General features: G+C 36.7%; 1 protein-coding gene across 2 annotated transcripts in view; it reads left to right on the forward strand.

Annotated features, from left to right (window-relative positions):
• FSTL5 (follistatin like 5) overlaps positions 1-23,595 on the forward strand; it is a 561,350-nt gene that overhangs the window by 375,326 nt on the left and 162,429 nt on the right. For both annotated transcript variants that reach the window (XM_054031073.1, XM_054031074.1), the window contains exon 7: positions 18,323-18,489. In XM_054031073.1, the coding sequence (XP_053887048.1) occupies positions 18,323-18,489 (167 nt within the window). The remainder of the gene's footprint in view (positions 1-18,322; positions 18,490-23,595) is intronic.

Consider the following 23,595-nt stretch of genomic DNA (forward strand, 5'->3'; position numbering starts at 1 on the left):
TAAATGTTAATAGAGGTATTTAACCTTATCAGTCATGTGTATAATGCTCATTTTAAAAGCTGAAGCATTCTTTTGGTTTTCCAGATAACAAAATAAAAATGTTGCATTCTGTATGTAATAAAAAAAAGCAAGTGTCTGCATGTGTTTTAGCTCTGTTACATATTTTTTCTTCCTCCTTGAAATAGATGTTGACTAACATAACTTATAAATTACTCTTTATTAATACCCATTGCTCCAACATAAAAATCGTTTACAGATTTTTTTTACAGTTTGTATTGATTTTCCTTATGGAATCAGCTTGTGCAAGATATCTTACAAACTTGAGATGTTCTAATATTAGCTTTACATGTCAACAGAAAAGTGACTTTCAATTGACTTGGGAACAGAGTAAAAAAAAGAATGTATTTTAATTACAGCTGTAATTTATTCTGATTTATAAGGAGTTTTTTGGTTTTGGATGCCATATTAGAAAGTGTGTTAGAAAGGCAGAGTGCCCTGCTGGGCTGACCATAAGACTGACAACCAAATAAATACCAAAGAAGTCCAGCACAGTAGCATTAATTTCAGGAAGAGTAACTACACAAAAATAAGGAAGCTAAATAGAAATTGAAAGGAAGAGTCACAAGAGTGAAATGCCTGCAAGCTGCATGGAAACTTTTAAAAATACCATAGTACAGACTCAAATTAAAAGTATTTGGCAAATATAAAAAAATAAGAGGACCAAAAAAAAAAGCCACCATGAATAAACTGAGTATAAGCAGCGGTTGGGAGGGAGGGGAAAGCATCCTTTAAAAATTGGAAGTCAAATGCTAGTGAGGAAAATAGAAAGAAGCTTAAGCTCTGGCAAGTCAAGAGTAAAGGTATAATTAGGCAGGCAAGAAAAGAATTTGAAGAGCAACTAGCAAAAGACACAAAAGCTTTATTTTTTTAAGTACATGAGAAGCAGGAAGCCTGCCAAACAATCAGTGGGACCACAGGATGAGCAAGGTGCTAAAAGAGCACTCAAAGAAGATAAGCCATGATGGAGAAGCTAAATTAATTCTTTGCATCAGTCTTTACTGCAGAGGACGTGAGGGAGATTCCCATACCTGAGCCATTTTTTATATGATAAATCTGAGCAACTGTCCCAAATTGAAGTGTCAATAGAGGAAGTTTTGGAAAAAAATGATAAATTAATAATAAGTGACCAGGACAAGATGATATTCACCCAAGAGTTCTGAAGTAATTTGCAGAACTACTGTCATATGTAACCTATCACTTAAATCAGCTTTTGCACCAAATGATTGGAGAGCAGCTAATGTGAAGCCAATTTTTAGAGGTGATCTTGGCAATTACAGGCTGGTTAGCTTAATTTTGGTACCAGGCAAATAGGTTGAAACTATAGTGAAGACGAGTATTAAGAGACACGTAGATGAATAAGATTTGTTGGGGAAGAGTCAACATGGCTTTTGTAAAGGGAAATGCCTCACCAATCTAGACCAAAGTAGACTTCAAAGAGTTGCATAGGGATCTCACAAAATGGGGTGATTGGACAGGAAAATGGCAGATGAAATTCAGTGTTAATAAATGCAAAGTAATGTACATAATCCCAACTACACATACAAAATGATGGAGTCTAAATTAGCTGTTATCACTCAAGAAAGAGATCTTGGATGGTTCTCTGAAAACATCCACTCAGTGTGCAAAAGCAGAAAAAAAGCTAACAGAATGTGAGGAACAATTAGGAAAGGGATAGACAATAAAACAGTAAATATCATAATATCACTATATTAATCTATGGTACACCTACACCTTGAAGACTGCATGCAATTCTGTTCATCCAATCTCAAAAAAAGATATATTGGAATTGGAAAAAGTACAGAGAAGTGCAACAAAAATGATTAGGGGTATGGAACAACTTCCATATGAGACAAAATTAAAAAAAGACTGGGACTGTTAAGCTTGGGAAAGATATGACTAAAATAGTGAATGGTGTGGAAAAAGTGAATAAGGAAATGTTGTTTATCCCTTCACATAACAAAAGAATGAGGGGGTCACCGAATGAAATTAATAGGCAGCAGGTTTAAAACAAACCAAAGGAAGTACTTGTTCACATAATGCACAGTCAACCTGCGGAAATCATTACCAGGGGATTTTGTGAAGGCCAAATGTATAACTGGGTTCAAAAAAGAATTAGATAAGGGCATAGAGGTTAGGTCCATCAACGGCTATTAGCCAAGATGGTCAAAGACACAACCCCATGCTCTGGGTGTCCCTAGGCCTTTGACTGTTGGATGCTGGGACTCGATGACAGGGGATGCATCACACAATAATTGCCCTATTCTGTTCATTCCTTCTGAAGTATCTGGAATTGGTCACTGTTGTTAGACAGGATAGTCGGCTAGATGGATCATTCTTATGTCTGACACAGTATGGCTATTCTTATGTCTTACTATGTTCTTTAACCAAGGACTCCTGAGTTCTAAACCCAGCTGTCACTGACACACTGTGTGGCAGTGAGAAAGTTGCTTAAACATTTTCTCTCTGTTAAATCGGGATGACAAAACTACAAATCTCTCTCACATAGGAGTTGTGAAGATTAGTTGCTGTATTACAATGCTTTGAATTTGGAAAGTACTATACTGTTATCTTTATTTCCTCTCCTCTTTTAACCCATTTTGCATTTGTCCAGCTGGAATGGGGGAAACAGCTTCAGTATCTAGCTTCACAATCAATGTTCATGATGCTTTTTTCAGACAGCTGGCATGGGACTGCCTAGTTCTTAGTCCTCTGAGAATTGAGTTTAATTTTTAAAAAGTCCCATTGTTGGCACAATGCTGGAAAACAACAGCCACTCAAAAAACAGGTCTCATGCTTAGACATTCCATTGAGCGTGGGGATAATTTGTTTATGCCAGAATCAAGAGCAAAGGAAGGCACATAAGCAGGTTGTTTCCCGTTTGTTCAACCTCCTATATTGTTTTATTTTGGAAAACTACCTTGATATCCTGGACCTTCAGACACAGGTCTGGTGTGGTACTGTATATATTCAGCAAATACTGACATGATTTTCCCTGTGACAACAAAATGAAGTATTTTGTTGTTTTTATATTTATTAATATATACGCTAATATTAATAAATTTAAATAAGTTTAATGTTGGGAAACTATTTCTTAATTATTACATTGACAACTAAATTCTTCCATCGAATTTGTTGGTGTTGATCTTTGATAAAAGGCATAAGTAATGTATAATCTTGCTGTACCTCTTAAATAGCAATTCTTGGAAATAATCAATATTCCTAATAGTGTTTTATGCTGCCTCTGTACTACCTTGTTATGGTAAATGGAATCACAATAAATGTTTGTGGTTTGGAAATAAAGGTGTGTTTTTCGACAGAATAATTACCACTAATTTGGATTTTACTATCCCATCCAGTGGTTTAAATGAAGTCCAATTCAGATGAAAAAGTGACTGTATTCATTTCCTGTGATGGAGTAACTGAGATATAACCGCTGTTGAGATATAGGATTACTAGTTGGATATATTTCTTGCACTTCGGCTCCATATCTGCTTAATCTTAAAGTTCCAGTATAAACATTAACACTCAAGAACAGAGATACTGTCTCTGGTACATTTTAGTTCCATAGAAAAAATCCGTTTGTGAGAGAGATTTCCTGATCTGAAATGTTCATTATATTTTAAAAAGAAATTCAGTACATTCAGCCTGCCACACTGAAATTTGAAAAGACGAGTCTCAGCAAGAACAAATTCTGAAATGACCTTATATAATAATCATTTTGCATCATTTGAAAATTTAGATGTTTGAGCTGATCAAATAGCATTATTGTTATTAATTAGTGTACTACTTTTTAACTTCATTAGCAAAAGAACAGAAAAAATCAAGACAAATATCTGAGAGGTTGTTACAGCATTTTGAGGTACATGGCTTGGATGCAAAGGTCAAGTGCAAAGGCACTTGACTTCACTTGCTTTTCACTTGTTCCATGCCACCTGGACTGAGCTATGCTACAAACTATTCATGGCATAGTATGACTTGCCACAATCAAATGGTAGAAGTTTGACTCATTTTTCAGTTAACTGACAGGAATTCCACCTGTCAGAAATTACTGGAAATCTTACTTCTTTCTTTCTTTTTCAAATCATAACATTTGGATGGATGGATGGTCCAGTTACATAATTTTATATCCTTTTTGGACAAGAAGTTTTTTGCTGTCCAGAATAATTAATTGTAAAATTACCTTTCAGTTAATCTTCCAGCACAAATATGTATGCTGACCCTGTTGGTCCTGGTTAGGATGATACATTTGTATATTAAATCTTGGGAAGAACTAGGGACTTCCTTAATTTGGTAATGTATTAGTAGCAGAAACTGAAGTTATGTCCACACTGAAGTAAAACACCCACAGTAGGCAGGGATTGAGCTGGAGGATGGACTCTGGGACCATCGCCCCTTGCAGGGTCCCAGAGCTGGGGCTCCAATCTGAGCCCAAACATCAACACTGCAATTTTATACCCCTGCAGCCTGAGAACTCAAGTCAGTTGACCTAGGCCAGCTGTGGGTGTTTTACTGCAGTGTAGATATACCCTGAAGTACCTCCTCAAGAGTGAGTCAAGCAGTGATTGAAAATTCATCACTTGGTTCTGGAAACCTCTCCCAAAAGCGGTGTTGCAGGCAAGGAAAGTTTTGTATTGATTTCTGTTGCTCCACACCTGCACAGAGATGCAGGTCATGCATCACCATTCTCCCCAACAGAGAGATTTAGGCTTGTATTGTGTCACCAAAGAAAACCATTATAGCAAATTGCTCTAAATTCTAGCTGGATAAAGCAAACCAAGGAAAAAGAATTCGAACCAGTTGAATGATTGTCATGTAGAGTACTAAGTGTCATTTTCACAATTCTATCATTCAATGGTTTCATGTGTAGAAAGCTAGTTTATCTTATTTGATATATAGTATGATAACATCAAGTATTTCTAACAAGCGTAGTTTGTAGTTTGAATAAGTTTCATTTAAATTATCATTTTGATGTACATTTCTGCTGATTAACTCGTCAATTCAAACTGTTTAAAAGTAGTTTGCCAAGCTTGTAAAGAAACTAGGCTTCAGTTTAACAGTGTGAGAGACATTTTTTTTTAAGTGAGCTGAAAGCAAAGCTGTCATTTTGTATCCTGATGAAGAAACAGTAAAATAAATAGCTTATGCAATAACACTAAACTTTTCACAAAATCAGACACTAAAACCATACGGAAACAAAATGCAGAAGTTATGGCATCATAGCACCCGTTTTGATGTTTTGATTTTAGATTTCATGCACTACATGGACTTGAAGCACACTGTAAACTATAGACAAAGGCTTCTTTGTGTGGGTTTAAAAGATGTTTGCTCTTACATTACATTCTAAATAGGCAAACAAAATGAATATAGGCTTAATACGTCTTAATTCTTGATAAAGAACACCAGCCTGCATAATGTTCATTAGTTTAAATTCCAAGAGGTGTTTTGTGGCTGTCATAAATAAATAAATGAAAACTTACATAAGTAAATGAGAAGGCTCAAACTGTACAATTGTTAATGGAATATATTTTTATGTTTTGGTTAATTAAATAGTTTACTGCCATAATATTTTATCAATTAAAATGTGGTATACAAAGTTTAGAATATAACATTTTCATAAGTTCAATCTACAGCTTTCCATATTCACATTCTGGGCTTAGTTATGGCTTTTTGACCATAGTCTCTGGGCAAGATTTGGCAACCCATCCCAGGAGAAGCTCCATTTCCCTTCCTTCTACTCAGGTGTGGCTTGTTCCCCAGAGGTATTGAGGGTCAGTATTTGTGTCCAGCCCCTGAAAACTAGTGTAAAGGCAGCCAGAGGTGTGATTTCCCCATGTGTAGGGAAGGAATCTCTGCTGTGCGACGAGAGAACTTTATTCCCCAGCCAATATGATAGCTCTTGGGGGTGGGGGTGAGCTCTTGTAAGCAAGTTGAAGTTAGAACATCCCAAAGGCTACTCTAAATTATGATGGGGGCCACACCAGCTGCTAGCTGTCTCCAGAATTAGAGAAACAGAAAGGAAACTTAAAATGCAGCTCAGTGATACCCAAAGATCATTGGTCCCTGTCTTTAAAGCAATTTCTTACTATATATTTTTAAAAAGTATGGTATTATTGCTATTAGCCCCTAACTTGCAACAAAATTATGACAGCCCATGATGCTTAGTGATGAGTGGCATGAAGTTTGCTTCCCTGTTTGAAGGAAGGATATCCTTGCAAAATGCTAACTTGTCTGACAGCATTTATTTTTCTTTGAACCCTGATTGTCTCTCTGTCTGGTAAATAGAGGGGCCTCCTGTTACCTACCAGTTAACTGGAAGTATTCAGAATAAAATAATATATTCCCATTATCCGAAAATTGATACACATTTCAACCATTTGGAATTTGTGATGACTTCTCCAGAAATCTCTCAGCTGATCTCTTCTCCTTTGCTTTAGCTGCTGAAATCTTAAATCTATCTAATGTGATCCCAGTTGTGTCTAGTGCAGTGAACTCCAGCAGTGAATAGAGAAGTGGAATCAGCAGCAGTAAGTTCACAGTCTTTAGGTTGTAAACTTGCGGGGTGTAATGGAGTACACACTGCACCGCTCCAGATTCAGCTCCTTGGCCTCTCTCCTCCATGAATCAGGGACACTTCAGTCTGGTGCAACACCCGTATCAGTTTCCCACCACCAGTTTCCAACTATATACAGGCTTTACAACTGCTTGGCCTACCACAGGCCTGGCCAGCAACTGACTAGGAAGCTCCTACTTCTTCTGAGCCTGACCTCCCACTCTTAGTCTCCGCTTCCCCCCTTTCTCTCACTTCCTCCCAGCCTTATAGCTCCTGCTAATAAGGCTGGCAGGTGTGGTCAGTTACTAGGCAAACATAGGACAGTTCCCCCAGCCCCAATCTATTCTCCCTGATTGGGGCTGGAGTGGCAGGAGCTGATTAAGAACTTCTCCATCAGCACCCTGCCACAGGGGGCAATAGCTGTCTTTTTAAATCTCTGCTATATCACTAATAAATAATCACACAACCATAGAAATGTAGGGCTGGAAGGGACCTCAAGAGGTCATCTTGTCCAACCCCACCTTCATTCCTATGGTAAGGCAGGATTAGAATAAAAATAAGAATGTTTTCTTTTGAAAAGTCAGTCACTGACTACAACAAAATTGGGAAGTCATAAATGAGAGGAAAATACCTCCTGGGTCTTGCTTTTGCTACAAGATTGAATGGCCACTGTTAACCATTGATAAAAATTGTTCTGTTTTGAAGTATAGACATGGTTTTAGGTTTCACCTATCTAGAGGACAAGCCTGCACTAAGCAGGACTGTCCTATGTGTAAAACTTAAATATTCTAGCATCTAAGGACATTAATGGCTTCCCTTGGTAAGAGATTCTATTTTCTAACTGATGTCACTGTTAGAAATGTTTTCTTAATGCTTAATGCCTATTCTGGATTCAATGTCTTACTACTTGTAATATCTTAAATATCTCTGGCACAGATACTGGGTTAATTGCACCTTTGAACCACTTCAGCTCCAGTCTTCCTCAAGGACACCCACTTCAGACTCCCAGCCACCACTTCTCTCAGGTGGAGATGCTTGTCCCACTCCCTTCTAATCAGGATTTTAAATGCTGCGTAGTCCCCTGTCTTATCCTGTGATATTCCCAGCAAGCCAGCCTGTCTAGAAGCCAGTGTTGTGCATTGCTTTGTTCCCAGGTCTATGAATAGTGCATTGGCAGCACTTACAATGACCACACTGCTCTAAGCAAGCTTTTTTATTCTCAATTCTTAAAACATTACAGAGGAAACATAAACAAAAAACAAAACAAACAACCAGGTTTAAACATACCAGGAGTCACCAGTCAGTCTTGTGGGGCCCTAGTAGGCCAAAGTCTTTCCCACCCTTCCACAAAGGCTGGGGCCTTCCTAGGACAAAAAGGTCCAGTCCATTTGCTGGTCCAGAAAGAAGGTCCTGTGTCAGTTCAAATTCAACCTTTTTTATACCAAAAGCCCTTTCTTTGTGTGAGTGTTTGGAAAACCCAGAACAAACCATTATATTCAAATACCATAGGGGTTGTGCTTCTCTGTAGTTGGTGCATCTTTTCCTGGTCTGCAAACAACAGGGCTTCCAGTCACAGTCTGTCCCTTTCCAGCTGCAGCTTCTCTTGCTCTAACTGGCAATCCATCTGCAGTCCATGTTACAGTGGTGCATTCTGCCTAGGTGGAGCACACTTGCTGTGTCTGTCAGCATCTTACCTGCTTCCATCCAGGGATTGGGTTCCAGGATTTCCCCTGCCTGCTTGTCTCCCTGTTGCTGGGCTGGGTGTTTCCTGTGATCTTGAACCATCATTCATTTTCAGTCCTCAGAGTCTAGCAGGTCAGCCAGCTATGCTTTGTCTGATCCTCAATGTTCAGCTGCCTTTCTCTCCATATCTCAACCAGGTAACTTTTTTTCAGCTGTTCATAACTCATTTCCCCACTATAATATGTGAATGTTTGGAATGTAAGAATATATTGACTTTGTTATATATCACTGATCTTTCCCCCCACTCCAGTATTGATTGTTGTCTGCAGTTAGAAAGTAATTATTGCAGTATGCTTATTTGCACCCTTGTGTCTTGTATAGTAGAAATCCCAGTGACATAAACATGCTGGGTATGAGTGGGAGTGAGAATACACTGGCTGCAAGAGAAAGTGAGGGAAAATGTGTATCAGTATGAGTAGGATTTGTTTCTAACCATTCATAAACCTAGGCTCATGGTGACGTTCTTGGGGATGTAAAATAAAAGTATTTGTAAATAGACTTTTCTCACTTTGTTTGTTTTCTCATGGTCCCTGGAGAAACACAGAAATTAGAACTGTATTTTATGTGTAAGTAGTGTATCAGTTATCTTAAAGCCTATTATTAAAAGAGTATCTTCCATTAGGGGTATGTTGCCATACTAAGTATATCATTGTCCCTACTGTCACTGAGAGCCCTTAAAAACTAAGGAATCCAGACTTTCATCCTTATTCACTTTTAGTAGCTTAAGTCCCACACATTCTGAATGTTACGTGTTTTGCTGAATAAATATGAACTTCAAGATGTAAAATTATTTGCTGAAATGGGGCCAGAGTATAGTACTACTGAATATTAGTAAGGGTGGAAGAGTCAGGCCCCAACTTTGAGTGCAACTTTCAAGATTGAACTAGACTGTATATTGCATTAAAGATAAAGACATTAATAAAGTTTGTTGGTGACCTTGGGCATGAAGAAACATAACCATTCTCACTGTGAGCTAGTATGAAAGGCAAGCTTCCTGAGTAGCTAAAGAAAATGAGAAGATAAACATAGGTTGATGTTTTCCACCCTTGGAGGCACCATGGCTCGAAAGGTTCTATGGCAACATTTCTGCTAATTCCTGCTCTGCTGAACATTTCAATTTGTAATATTTCTAGTTTGGCAAAGAGATGTAAAAGAGAAAAACAAAAATTGTAAAACAAAAATCGTAAAACAAGTGAGACTTTTGTATTTTATTTTATTTTTTTAAAGTTGCCACTCTGCAAATAACAGTTGACATTGTGGTGTGATCTAGAGGTTAAGGGACAAGCCTGGGAGTCTTGAAGACTAGTCAAACTCTGGCTTCCTGTGTAACCTTGGACAAGTCAATTAATCCCCCTATGCCTCTGTTTCCCCAGGTGTAAATTAAAATTAATAGAGTCATGGTGTTTAAAGCCAGAAGGGACCTCCAGATCATTTAGTCTGACCTCCGGCATTCCACAGGCCACTACCACCACCAATAACACTTTGTGAAGTTCTTTGAGATCATTGGATGAAAAGATAACTGATACACTACTATAAATGAGCAAAGGATGTGTTTGTCTCCTAGAAGTAATTATGTAGCTAAACAGATAGTTTCAGGAAGTCCACCCCGAATACATCTCTAATAATGTGGAGGGAACAGGGGTTTGAAATATTCCAAATGGATACGTCTGACCTTAGAAACTATAGTACATGACCACAGATCTTCTACTTGATTCATTTCTTTCTTTTCTTTTTAAAAAAAGATTTTCTAGACATGCATAACTGTATGTCACATGATGAGTCCAGTAAAACAAAGTGTAAATCACATTTACATGTCTCTTCTGGGCAATATATTAAGCTCTGACTTATGGAGCATGCCTTTTGGAAAAGAACAAATTGGTGTAATTTTTCTTCTTGTCTAAATAGAAGATTAATATTTATATCCAGAGAAAACTGAAATATTGAGTTTTATGATTTAATGATGAAATAAAGCTTTTCTTCTTAAAGCTATTGAAATACTACTTTGATGCCTAGTCTTTGAAACACATTAGACAAAATTTACTATCTTTTTAATTGTGCTAATGCTAATCACTAAGTGTTGCCTTTGTGGGTAAAAAGGAGCCAGTTAAGGATCTCAGCATGTTCATAGGTTGCTGTTTTGTCATAATCTAAAGATTAATGCCTGTTTTATATGAACCTAACTTGCTAATTAAAGAAGAATGGAGAAAAGTGAAGCCTTTGGGAGTCACTCCAGTTATTTAAAGACTGAAAGATAAAATAATTGAAGGTCTAGCACTTGGCAGTGAAATGGTTAGCCTGGGATGAATCCTGAAGGGTTGTCAAGATTCAATAAAGGCCTCCAGTGTATGGAAGGTAATATACTAAACTTCTTCAAATTATTCAAACCTTTGTCCCCTTAATTGCATTAGAAGACGAAAGCCCTATAAAGTTAAGATTTTCACATTTCAGCAATTGTATGCTTGAGATGTGAAAGGGAGATTAAGAATTTGTTGTAAACTGAGAGTTTCATTTGATTCCATGGAAATTTCAGAATGACTGAAGTAATTGTACAGAAGATGGAAGAGTGAGAATGACATCGTTATATGATTTCTGCAGAAAAAAAACAGCAAGTTGTCCTGCGAGCTAAATGATGTGCACTGAAGAAGAAAGCATAATGTGGCAGGAAATAACTGTCAGGAACAGAGCAGCCAGTTCAATGTTTGCTCCACCCTAAATACTGTGTATTCACTTCTGTTGTTTCTAGCTAAATACTCTTTAGGCTTTTTGCCTTTTTGAGTGAGTCAGCCTGGCTGGGGGTAAGAGAGAACAGATTGAGAGAAGCCACAATGTTCTTGTTGCCATGAACATCTCTCCAGGGATTCCTGCTGGTGGAAACAGCAGGAACTTCTCCTCAGCACCTTCTTCCTGACAGCTTTAAATTCCACACATGTTCCTAACTATGCTGCTTCTTTTAACGTATGTCACTTTTAGATTATTTTGGATTAGATTAATCCAGCTGCCAAAAATACAACTTTCAATATTCCAACTCTCAGAACCCCATCTCCCTTCTCCAAAATGAGAAGCTGTAGAAAACACTTCATAAGATACAGAGCCTCATTTTCACTTGAAATATCCTTTCTAATAATAGATCAAAAGCTTTTGGTTTTGACTGGGTTGGAATTGGTTCAAAGCAGGATCTGCAGAAGTGTAGTTTGGATTGGTTTGTTTGTTTTTAAATGACCAATGGCTAAGAGAATTTGTTATAGGATAAAGGGCTTTTCATTTCTAGGACACTGGTTCTAATTGAATCCAGGTCATTAGTTGCTTTAAGTCATTACGAGCTGATGGCTCTTCAATAATCTAGGTGAAATGAATTGCTTTTCTCAGTCCAATTTGTAGGGGACAGGTGTCCACAGAAGAATACTCTCTTAATTATCAATTACTTGCATCTTTGTCGGCCTCAACATGAGGCCATGGATTTTGAAAGGATATAAACCCCCCTTTCACCTGGAGTCGTGGTCCCTCCAGCTCAGGGCTGAGACACAGAGTTGGACACTGTATGGAAAGTTACTCTTGGCTTGATATTCCATTGTTCTGCTGCTTTTGACACCAGCGCAAAGTGGGTATAAAATGCTAACAAATCAGAATGGTAGAATTTAGTATGCACTCATTTTGCATTGGTGTAAATGACTACACAAGGAGCAGAACAAAAGAGTAAGCTTCTGCTACTACCTGTACAGTACTGCTTGCTCTGCACTGGATAAGATGGATGAATGTGGATAAAAAAAGCAGAATATTTGGGAAACAAATGTTTAAAATGCCATATAATGTGTCTTAAACAATTGCCTCTCCTGCTAAGTATGGATGCGGTCAACTGATCTTCATTGCAGAAATGCTGTCTTCTAGCAGAGGCACCATTGCAGCACTCTGGGGATTCAGATTCTCTAGTTCAAAAGGTCCCTGCTTTGACTGCTGTGTGCCTACTCGTTGGAGTCTCTGGCTGGCTTCTCTCTGCATCCCACATGGCAGGAGGAGGGCGGGGGAAGAAAAGGAGGCATCGCCTGCATCCTCATGTCTCCAGAATGTTGTCCTAGAGCCTTCAGAGTATCCTATGATTAGGGCCCTACCAAATTCACAACCATGAAAAACGTTTCACGGACCGTGAAATAAGCCCTTCCCCATGAAATCTGATCTTCCCCCATGCAACTGGGAGCACCCCAGCTGGGTGCTCCTTTCTGCGAGTCCCTGCTGGGCAGGGAGGGACAGGACATGCCTTCCCCTGAACAGCCGCTCTTGGGGGGAGATCAGACTCCCCTATGAGTGCCTCTCTCTAGTGCAGGAAGCTCTGGGGCTCAGATGTCCCCCTGCTCCTAGGAGTGCCCCAGCCGGGGACTCCTAGCTGCGAGTCCTGGCTGGGCTGGGGAGGGAATCAGATGCACCTCCAGGTACATTTTGAGTTGAAATTTCAGATGTGAAATTGACCATTAAAATGATCAAAATGGACTGTGAATTTGGTAGGACCCTACCTATGATGTACCAGTTCCCTGATATTTTATAGTTTGGATGATGGGACTCAGTGTTCTTCCCCCTTTGTTTGGAGGGGAAAGCCCACTGAGATTTTAATTAAATAAAAAATTAACAGGAGGTAGAAACCCATTCTAAGTGGGCTGTGTTGATTGTGTCTAAAATTCAGTCTGAAGAAAAATAGGACTGTTACTGCCTCTTTTTTAATTTTTAACTTCTGAGAGTGAGTGTAACAGGGGCTTTTCCTTTCTTCCTCCAATTATGTATGTGTACAGGGGAGGCTAGTGGATTTATATACACAGTACTAAGAAGGAAATAGGTTGAAAAACAGCATTGTTTTGTGTCTGTACTCACTACATTATACAGATTTAGGTTTATTGGCTCTGGTTCTGACAGAGAAAATCCTCCTGGCTCTATGTGATGTGATGCAGTTATTAAAAAGCATGCTTTTCTAACATAAGAAGCATTTAGTGGGTCACACATTTACTGTGTTGTTTACAGCAGGCTGGCCTGTTTAAATTGCCAAGACTGCGTAGCTAGATGGCAAGCTCTAAAATATAGTACAGCAGAAATACAGCTGAATACGTCAATTTTATCCATGTTTGGTTCAAGTATTCTTAAGTGTTGTTATTCTAAACTTTTATTTATTTAGAATTAAAAAAGGGGGGGGACTCAAGCTTTAGGCTCTTTGTATTAAAAATAACTGAATAAAAAGATACACTATATAAACATTGTTAGTGGGGTACTTTGGATATTTCATGAAATGGATAATAACCAGCTCTCTTATAATTCCAGTAGGAAAATGTAATAAATTTAATTCTCTTCCTCTCGTACAAGTACAGTAGTCATATTTTAAAACTTTTCATTTTTCTTAGATAACTAAACACCACTGTATTTGCAATATCCCCCTCGGTGTTCTCCATAGGAAATATAAAGAGGACAATGAAAAATGCAGAGCAGAATTACTCTATTTTAAGTGCAATGACTGTATTACACATTTTTTATTTATATGATTCTGTAACAGCGCAAACATTTGTGGTTTTAGTAAGAAGTGTTACACCAACGTTGTGCTTAGTTTTTCTTAGGTGTTGAATATGAACTGCTCTCATACATTTCAACTGGATGTCTGTATGATCAGCACTTCTGAAAACCAGACCCATATAAAACAGAAAACACTGGAAAATCCAGAAGTGAAGATAATTTAGTTGGTCATTTGCTTTTAAATATTATATTACTTGCATCTTGTAAGCATCATAAAAGAAGTGGATTTCCTGGAGGCTTGGCAAACTGAATTAGTGAGGACATTCCATGCATAGGGGATGGTATGCGATAAGTATATGGATCTGAGATACTATAACAACTTCCCCTAATTCAGAAATATATTGCCTCTTCAATTTTTACCATAATCTAAATAAGAAGTTTGAGACAAGAGACCATGCAACCCTTTTAATCTTCTTTGAATTAATAACTTCACTCCACAATGTGTTTTCTGCAAATGCTTAGGACTTAAATAACAACTTTCCTCATAAAAGTGCTTTACAAATATAAATTAATTAATCCTCATGCCAAACCTGGGAGGTAGCTAATTAAGTAATTTTTACTCCTATTTTACAGACAAACTGAAGCAGAGAGTTTGATTGACATTCCAATGACCATAAAAAAAGAATCTTTGTCAGAGCCAGAATTAGAACTCTGATATCCTTGGTTCCAATTCCTCTGCTCAGGCCACTAAGAACACCATATTTCTAACACCTACCTCCTTAAAAATGTGTGTATTAATTATGCCAGATTGATAATGTAGATTGTGTGCTTCTAATGCTAACCAGTTAAATAAATATTGCCTCACTGTTCCTTAACTGTATCTGTGTGCTTATTTTTTCAATATTTAAACCTTTTAATTGTCAAAGTTTCAGTAATTTTGTCTTCCTTTGAGAGCCATGTATACTGTGGAGATACTCTTCTTCCTTTTCACAAACTTATTCAGTTTCTCTAACCTATTGTATTTGAATTACCGAGATCCGCCAATCTTATTGGACTCTGTTATTTTTGCTCTTTGGGTGATATACTTTTGCAAATAGGTCATCAGAACATAGCCTATCATTCCCAGCTAAATTCTAACCTCCTTCTATTCCCTCTACTTTTTCATTTAGAATAAATTACATGCACTTTAATTCTTGTCCTCAGCTGTTGTGTAGCATTGTTATGCTCTATAATAGCTGCCATGTTCCCTCACAGAAGTAGGTTGCTCGGTGGATGCAGTGATTCATGTATGTACTCCGTAAAGTGTTTTGATCTCTTTTGGATTCAAAGGAGTTTCATGCATGTAATATGTGCTCTTTACTGTTACTGTTATGAGTTTCATAAGAAGTCAAAGGAAACATTTCACTTACTGCAGTAATCCAAAAGAAATAAACTTAGTTCTGTTCCTTTTTAAAGGAAATAACTTGAAATCCTATTGTGCTCAGTAGATCATGGATAATAAAGTTCTTCTGAGAGGTAGAAAGAGAGACCATTCCCACCTTCATTAGCAGTGTTAGCCTGATCAATAAACCATGATATCATTGACAGAAAGAAGGAAGGCATAAGCACAGTAGATTTGTAACTAAAGGAACCACAACAAATTCCTTCCTCTTACTTTCTGAACACAGAAACCAATCAGTTGTGCAAATAAATATTCTAATGATAGGGTGATTGAGCCAGATTTAAGTGTGAAGTGTTATGCTTTATTGAGACTCCTTGGTCAGGGTGGATTGATTCAAATCAAAGCAAATTAAATCAACTATTTTAATCATAATTTAAATCAGAAAGCAGGAAACTTTGATTTAAATAATTGATTTTAATCTTCCTTTGCATTTGTACTTTTTAATTATATTCCTAAAGAAAGGTTGATTCTCATTGGTTGGTAACTATTAAAATATGTTGATTTGCAACTAAACATAGCCTTTACATTAAATTTGTTTTTCTTCTTGCAAACCAAGAGGATATGCTGTATCTATACACTCAATTAAGTAATTATATATCTTAGCACACTGACTCAGATTCTTAAAGTTTACATTTTATATTATGTTAAAATGGTAAATGATGCATTTCTTATTTACTAGGTGATTTATTTATTTTAATTCATATGTTGTGTCAAATGCTATTTGGATGGTAATTGGAATTCAATTAAAAATACACAAATCAAGTTTTATATTTTTTTTGTTTGTTTATTTATGGGTTTGGGTTTTTTTGGTAAATTTAATTGATTTTTTTTTTCTGGTCACCATGTCCTTGAAGATAGTAGAAAATTGTACATTTCGAAATGTCTAAGTTTTTATTCTTGGATTAATAGAAGTGAACAAGCTTTCCTGCTTTTTTCAACTCCCAATCAGTTTCTTAACTTTAAATGAACTAGACATTGAACTGAACTATTTGAGTAAACTGAAATGAAGAAAATATTCTCTACACCTGCAGCAGAGGCTATTGTCTGGCTATGCTGAAAGAATGACAGGAGACATTAGATATGGGTTTAATCAGGCCTCAACTTTATTATTAGACAGATGTCTGGGACTAACACAGTGGATAAAATGTGTGCAGTGCAGGTGCAAAATTTATGTCCCTCCAGCAGATTCACTGCTGGGACCTTACCAATTCCAGCCAATTATGGGGCGGGGACTTTCATCCAAGTCCCTCCAGCAATTCCCTTGCCGGGACCTTACCGACCACACCCCCTCGTTGGAGGGGTTAAGGTGGACTATAATGAGCGAGGGTTTGGCTCCCTGCTGTACCAATCAAACGAGTCCCCAACTGCCCCCGGCTTTCTCCATTACCAAGCACTTTTCCTTAATTCCTTTTCCAAGCCATTTTTTTTTTGTTCTTTTGTTCTTTTGTTTTTTGTGCCTTAATTTATGGAGTTCCTGCACTGAACATGCCAGGCCCAGCTGACCTTTTTAAACCCTTCATTCCGAGGTGGTGAGTCATCCACCACACTGACTGCTCTTCCAGAAGCTTTACACGTTCCCTCCTCCGCCAAGCCAGAAAGCATTGCCTTCTTCTCCCAGCCAGCCAGCCAAACTCCTCCCTGCTTAAGTGCCGGGTGGCAATTGGCAAAAGCTGGTTTAGCATGCCAACACACTGTAGTTTCAGGTGCTTAGCTAGTGGCTTCCATTGATTCAGTGCTTTTATTTTCTTTACAACTTCAGCAGCAAACATGCATTGCCTAATCTTATTTAATTTACATGATTATTAGTTATTTAATTTACATGATCTTAATATATAGTAAATTTAAGCCTTAACACAGGTTGTCATAATTTCCAACTTAATTTTGAATAGGTTTATTTTTAAAAGAAAAATGTGTGCAATTTAAATAAAAAATCCAATTTAAATAAAAAAAAAACTGATTATTTTTATTTATTTGTTTTAAAAAAATCAGTGATTTTGAACCACCCTGTATTTGGTCAATGCAACATTAACACTTTATTATACTGTGGGACATTATTTGTAGCTTTTCATTAGTACTAAAATGTACACTTTTTCTCAGCTTTTTGGAAACATTCCTTTCTCTTTTCAGGTTATAATATTAATTTTCACCTCTTCCCTGGGGAATTTTAGATTAGGTAGGAAAAGTCTTCTTTTGGATGTTCGTATTTCTGGGACACATTTTCTGACATAGTTCTTTCAGTATTCTTTAAATTGGTTTAAACTGGGATTTTGTCCATATTGTCTGCAACATGTTCCATTAGAGCAAATGTTTGCAAATAGCTTCAAAGCAGGGTTTTTTGGTATAGTCACATCAAAATACTATGTTGTATTTTTTATTTAATATGTATAAAAATATTTGTACAAATGTTTCTCCACAATAAATCAGTTTAAATCAGCTTCATCGCTTGCCTGCCATAACCTTATTTTCTTGAGTTAAACTGATTCTAAACAAAGATGGACTAGATATAAAGAAACAAACCTACATTTTACAAATCTCCTGTTTCAGAGCCTTATCTTAAACTCCCGAAACACATTTTATTTCCCCACTCATGTGTTTCCAAATACATCAGCATATTTTATTCATTCAGCTCCATTTATGTTCTGACTTAGCAGGAAATGAACATGTCTCAATGGATATTATAATGATATATTGGTGAATAAACTGATCTGTTTTGGTTCAATTGCAGATGCTGGCTTGGCAGTTAAATAACTTTGTGTCTACCACCTTTAGATCCAATCTGCCATATTTATTATAACCATATCTCTGAAATTTATTTCATGTTAAATGCTTCTTTTCTGACGAGGTGATACTTGTCAGTCAATTTAATTGAAATCTCCTGCTGACCTTTTATTTGGAACAGTTTACATTTCCAACAGTCCTTTGAAAGTTCTTTCCCCTTTGATTCAAATTAGAATCCTTAAATTACCAAGGTGTGGAAATTGCATGCCAATTAACCTTATGAAACTGCATGCTAATTAACTTTACAAACAATATATCTTTTACAGAGATTGTTCAGCTGAGTTTGCCAGATGATCAGAAAATAAGTATCACTACAGCAACAGTAGGACAAAGTGCTGTCCTAAGTTGTGCCATTCAGGGAGCCTTGAGACCTCCTATCTTCTGGAAAAGGAACAATGTCATTCTAAATAACTTAGATTTGGAAGACATCAATGTAAGTAATGAAGGGTTCCAAAATGATTTAATGTCCTCATTATAAAATGTTAGCCATACAAAATTAGCAGTGTTATTTGACAAGCTGATAATTGCCTCTGATGGGATATTACTCACAAATGTTTTAACCAGATGTTTGCTAGTAAGATAGAAAAGAGAGGAAGTGAAAGAGCTAATATGCTTATTTTTATTTATGTATTTTTGCCTTATTTTGTGTCATACTGAGCTGGATATATTTAATTGTGAATGTTTCTTTACAGCCTAAACCAAATGAAAATTGAATTGTTTTCAGATCTTTACTTATCTATTGTTTTGTAATGATCGTGCACTGTTATAATATGACCCCAGCAACGTTTGGATAATCAAGTTTGTGAAGTATATGCAATTTGAGATAGAGTATCTGTCTACTTACCTTGGTGAATTCGGGTTTAGCATATCTCTGCTGACAAATGTAGAGCTATATTTAGGTTTTTATACAATACTTGTCCATAAAATGAAGCAACCAAGAAAATATCTTTTAATATCTGGCACATATTGTAGTTTTAATTTAATTATTGGTCTTTTAGTGCCAGTGTTCACCAGTTTGTCCATGGTCACTTGTTTATCAGTAACTGAGTTTGTTATACCTTTTATGATGACCAGTAGTGACTGCAACGTCTACTTGTGCTCCCATTTAAGTCAATGATAAAACTCCCGCTGTAGTGGAAGATTCAATAGTAAGAGTCACACACAGAGAAATCAAGATGTATCCGGTAACTGTTTCAGAGAATGAATATAGCAATGTAAGAATATTAAGACAAGATCACATATTAAAATATAATTGGTGTCATACTACATATAATAACATCAAGATTTTGTCCATGAAAATGAATCATGGTACAAACAGATTATAATAAGAAGAGTAACTGCTGACTTTTTTCTTTAAAAAGGGAAACTTTTTCATAATAAAAGACTTACTGTGAATAGGAGTCTTTTTTAAGAATCTGATAGTGTATATTGTATATCTTTATATGATCATGATTATCACTAATTTTTGGTAGCATTGTAATTATAAGTTTCAGAGTAACAGCCGTGTTAGTCTGTATCCGCAAAAAGAAGAACAGGAGTACTTGTGGCACCTTAGAGACTAACAAATTTATTAGTCCGAAGAAGTGGGCTGTAGTCCACGAAAGCTTATGCTCTAATAAATTTGTTAGTCTCTAAGGTGCCACAAGTACTCCTGTTCTTCTTATTGTAATTATAAATCACTTTCTTTAGAATTACAATTTTGCCACACACAAAAACAAACAATCACCTCCAGATGAAACTGGCCATACAAACTTTTTAAAGTTTCTGTTTAAATTGTGCTAAAGTAATAATGTTTAAATTATTATTTTTTTTAATTTATTGCTTTGGTCTGGCCATTTTAAGTTACCAAATATAAAAACTTAGAACTGTGAGATTTTATATCTTTTGTTTAATATGGAGATTTTCTTGAAAGTTATTCTTAGATAGGTTTGGAAGGATTTCATTTTTATCAGTAAATATCAATAAATGTTGATATCAGTGTACACATACAAACCAAAGAAAAATATTTACATCGATAATAATTGAAATTTACAGATAGGCAAAGTAAGAAAAATCCTGCTTGAGAACCTATTGGAGTTTAATTTAAGGTTATTTTCTTTTTGACAATGATGTTGATCATTTGTGTTAATGGTTATAAGGCTTTAACTTTTGAAGCTCAACATCTACTGTCATTAAATAATTATTCTCTAGCTCTCTTATTGTCTGACACCCCCCCCAGAATTTCCCACAACTGTGAAAACTTAAATTGATAAAAATGGGGGGGTTGAGCTTAACACCCATAATTTTGCACAAGTGTAAAAAATGTACATAGATAAAAATTGAATAAATGCTTAAAAATAAACATTGATATTATCCCTCATAATTATATTAAAATAATCAAATTCTGCCAAGCCTATTCATAGAACACCAAGAGTGTACATAGCACTTTTATAGGCAAATAGGAATATTCCTGCCCCATAAAACTTTGAATATGATTTAGTCATGGCCTCAGGATTACATTACAAACACAGGGAGATCACTGTTGTTAGAATAATAAACTACCAACGATACAAGTTGTATTGATCGAAAAAAACATGCTACCATCCACTCAAGAATTTGCTTCCAATTCCAGTTGTTTGTCCTGCTTGCAGGCTTATATAAACAGAGCATACCATTTGCAAGCATTCTAATTTTCAGTTGTTGCACTTTTCAGAAAATTTTGTATGGATGACATGTCAACAATCAATTAATATTTCTCCCATCCTTTCTGATCTGCCACTTACCTCCATAGCACCTTTCTTCATCCTCCAACTAGTCCAAGAAAGTTTGAACTTACTTTTGAAGCTAAAATCATCACAAGCATAGATGGGCATAAATGCATTGACTTCAAGGGAGTTGCACCAACTTACCCCAATGTTGAATTGCAACTCCTTAAGTCGTTGCTGTTCCATGAGAATTATTTTCCATGTTGAGCTATTTTACATCACTTTGATCTAAGTTTTTTCTTTATTTCTCCAGTTCTCCTCATGGATTTTCAGGTGTTTCTTTGCTTAGTCCATGCCCTTCCAGTCCCTGGTTCATTTGATATTCTCCATCTATTTAGTCCATTTACTTTGAAAGTTGTCATGCAGTCATTATATAATATCCATTTAGGCAACGTATCAAAAAATAAAAACCTGGGAGAACAAAGAACAGTAGTTGGATAGCTCCACAGAGGAGAGTTGCATTTTAATTCCCACTACAGAAAATGAATTTAGCACTTAAAGATACCTGGATCTTAAAATAAACACTTAAAAAGAGAACAATTGTGTGTTACAATGTATACCATACTTTAGCTAACAAATAATTTGTTGTACTTACTGAGGCAATTTTAACATTCAAAGTAGTTGCATAATTTCAAATATCTCCAGAGGGGATGTGTTTTGCACTCACCTGTAATTATATTATAGACTATGGTCTATTTGCTTAGCAGAGAGAATCAATTTTAATTTACAGTTATACAACAGCAGCATAGTCTAGTGTCATTAATGGCACACTATTTTTTAAATAACATGACAACAGATGATCTGGAAGGACAGCAAAGGACTTTCTGCCAGCAAAATGCCTCAGAGATCAGTTTCACTGGATGCCAGTGTAACCCTCACACCTTCTGGGTGTGGTGTTCTGTCCCATCTAGTGACACCGAGACCACTTAGAGTTAAATGAGTCTCCTCTACAGCCTTAGCTAAGAGCCAGTTGGCTTTTAGCTCATGCTGTAGAGGCTCTTGCACTAAACTCCAGAGGTCCCAGGTTCGAACCTGCCTGCTGACGAGCAGGGTCTGTCAGCATTACACCAGTACTTGTGTGAGAGATTGATCCTGCATCGGCCTAAGCAGCACAGCTGCAAGCATGAATAGAATTTGTACATCCTGGCAAACACACATGAAAAAACTCCAGATTTAGAAAGATGACAGCCTTCCCCTACATACAGCTTTTCACACAGCAATCTGGGGTGAAATCCTAAACCTACTGAAGTCAATGGGAGTTTTGCCATTGACTTCAATTGGGTCAGGATTTCATTCCATATATCTAAATCACCTATAATAAACTCCAGTTTTGTGCCATAATACATACATGGAAAAGTGGAGTCAGAAATAGGCCAGGGCCTCCTTTCATCCAATCCTGAAGATTTAATTTGGGTACTGAATAGCTACTTTGATCAGGTATCCATTGGTGTTGTTTTCTTTAAACTCTGAGGACATAAAATATAGAAAAAGTATTGTCTCCTTTTACTGTTCTCCATCCTCTCATCTCGTTACCCACTCTCTACCAGCAATAGCACTTTTCTTTCATTACAACACGTCTGGTCACTCTTTTAATATTATTATATTTATACTACAACTAGTCAGATAACTAGCCCACTCTAAAAGTTTGTTTTGCTGACATAAATGAATTGGTTGTTCTTTCAATGATCTCCATTTAGCATCTAGGTTTTAAGTAAACTAAAGGCATCCCAGCTATTTCTGAAGTACCTTGATGGAAGGAGAAATATGTTGTCCCTTTTAGGAAATGTGAATTTGGAAGGAAAAAACAATTTCTCTTTTCTCAACAACAACGTTAGAGATGTTTTGGGGTTTAGCTTTCACTAGTAAAGACAGCAGCATATCAAATACACATCTGAGGCGTAATCATCCTGCTTTGTCCTGCACTGTGAGGGAAAGAACTTTTCATGGGTTCCACCATTTTTTTACACAGGGAAGTATCAGCTGCCTGAGAGATACACTTACACCCTACCTGCATTTGCAAAGGAATGTTCCTTCTTGCCCTCTCCCTATTTTCTTTCCCCAAAGTCCATCAGTGAATCCATGAGAAGTTAATATCTCAGAGATAATGCTCCTTTCCGTAATGTGGAATTCTGTTTCACTAAAGATTCCAATCACATCCTCTGTGAAGGAAGCCTAAAGGGGGAAGCAGTTGACACAACTACTATTGAAGAAGTACAGAGCTTCCTCAGAGACGGCCTTCTTTAGATATCTTAGGATACATGGATTGTTGGAGTAGAGCCCCCGTTAGAACTGCAAGGGAAAAACCTGCCCACACTTCACTGAATGGTTTGGAAAAAGCTCTTAGGAGGACCTTATGGAGTACTCCCTGTCCATGGACCTGTCCCGCAGGATGAAGTGATCAGGCCCTTGTTTTAAGATATTGTATGTATTATAAGAGGAGGATGCTTTAGATATTTGATGCTGATGGCAATATTCTTAGATATGGTTATCCTTTGTGCCAAACAGTATTTTGTATCCTCTATTTGTTCTGTATTCAGATTAGAATTTCAGTGTACCTAGATAAAAATACAGTATTGTTAGGTAAACTGGATTCTGACTAGCTAGTTTTAAAATAAATTCTTTAAAATTTCCCTCAGTAAATAATGGTCAGTCAACCAGCAATGCAATTAGTTGCCACATATTCCACTTGGTGCACAATCTTTAGTGTGTGTTCCCAACAGACTGTATGAATGTCATTTTAACAAACTAGTTGTCACTTTTCCTTATAATTTATTTTATTGACACACTCAAACTTA

Source organism: Malaclemys terrapin, chromosome 5, assembly GCF_027887155.1.
Source record: "Malaclemys terrapin pileata isolate rMalTer1 chromosome 5, rMalTer1.hap1, whole genome shotgun sequence".
In the NCBI taxonomy this organism is placed as follows: domain Eukaryota; kingdom Metazoa; phylum Chordata; order Testudines; family Emydidae; genus Malaclemys; species Malaclemys terrapin.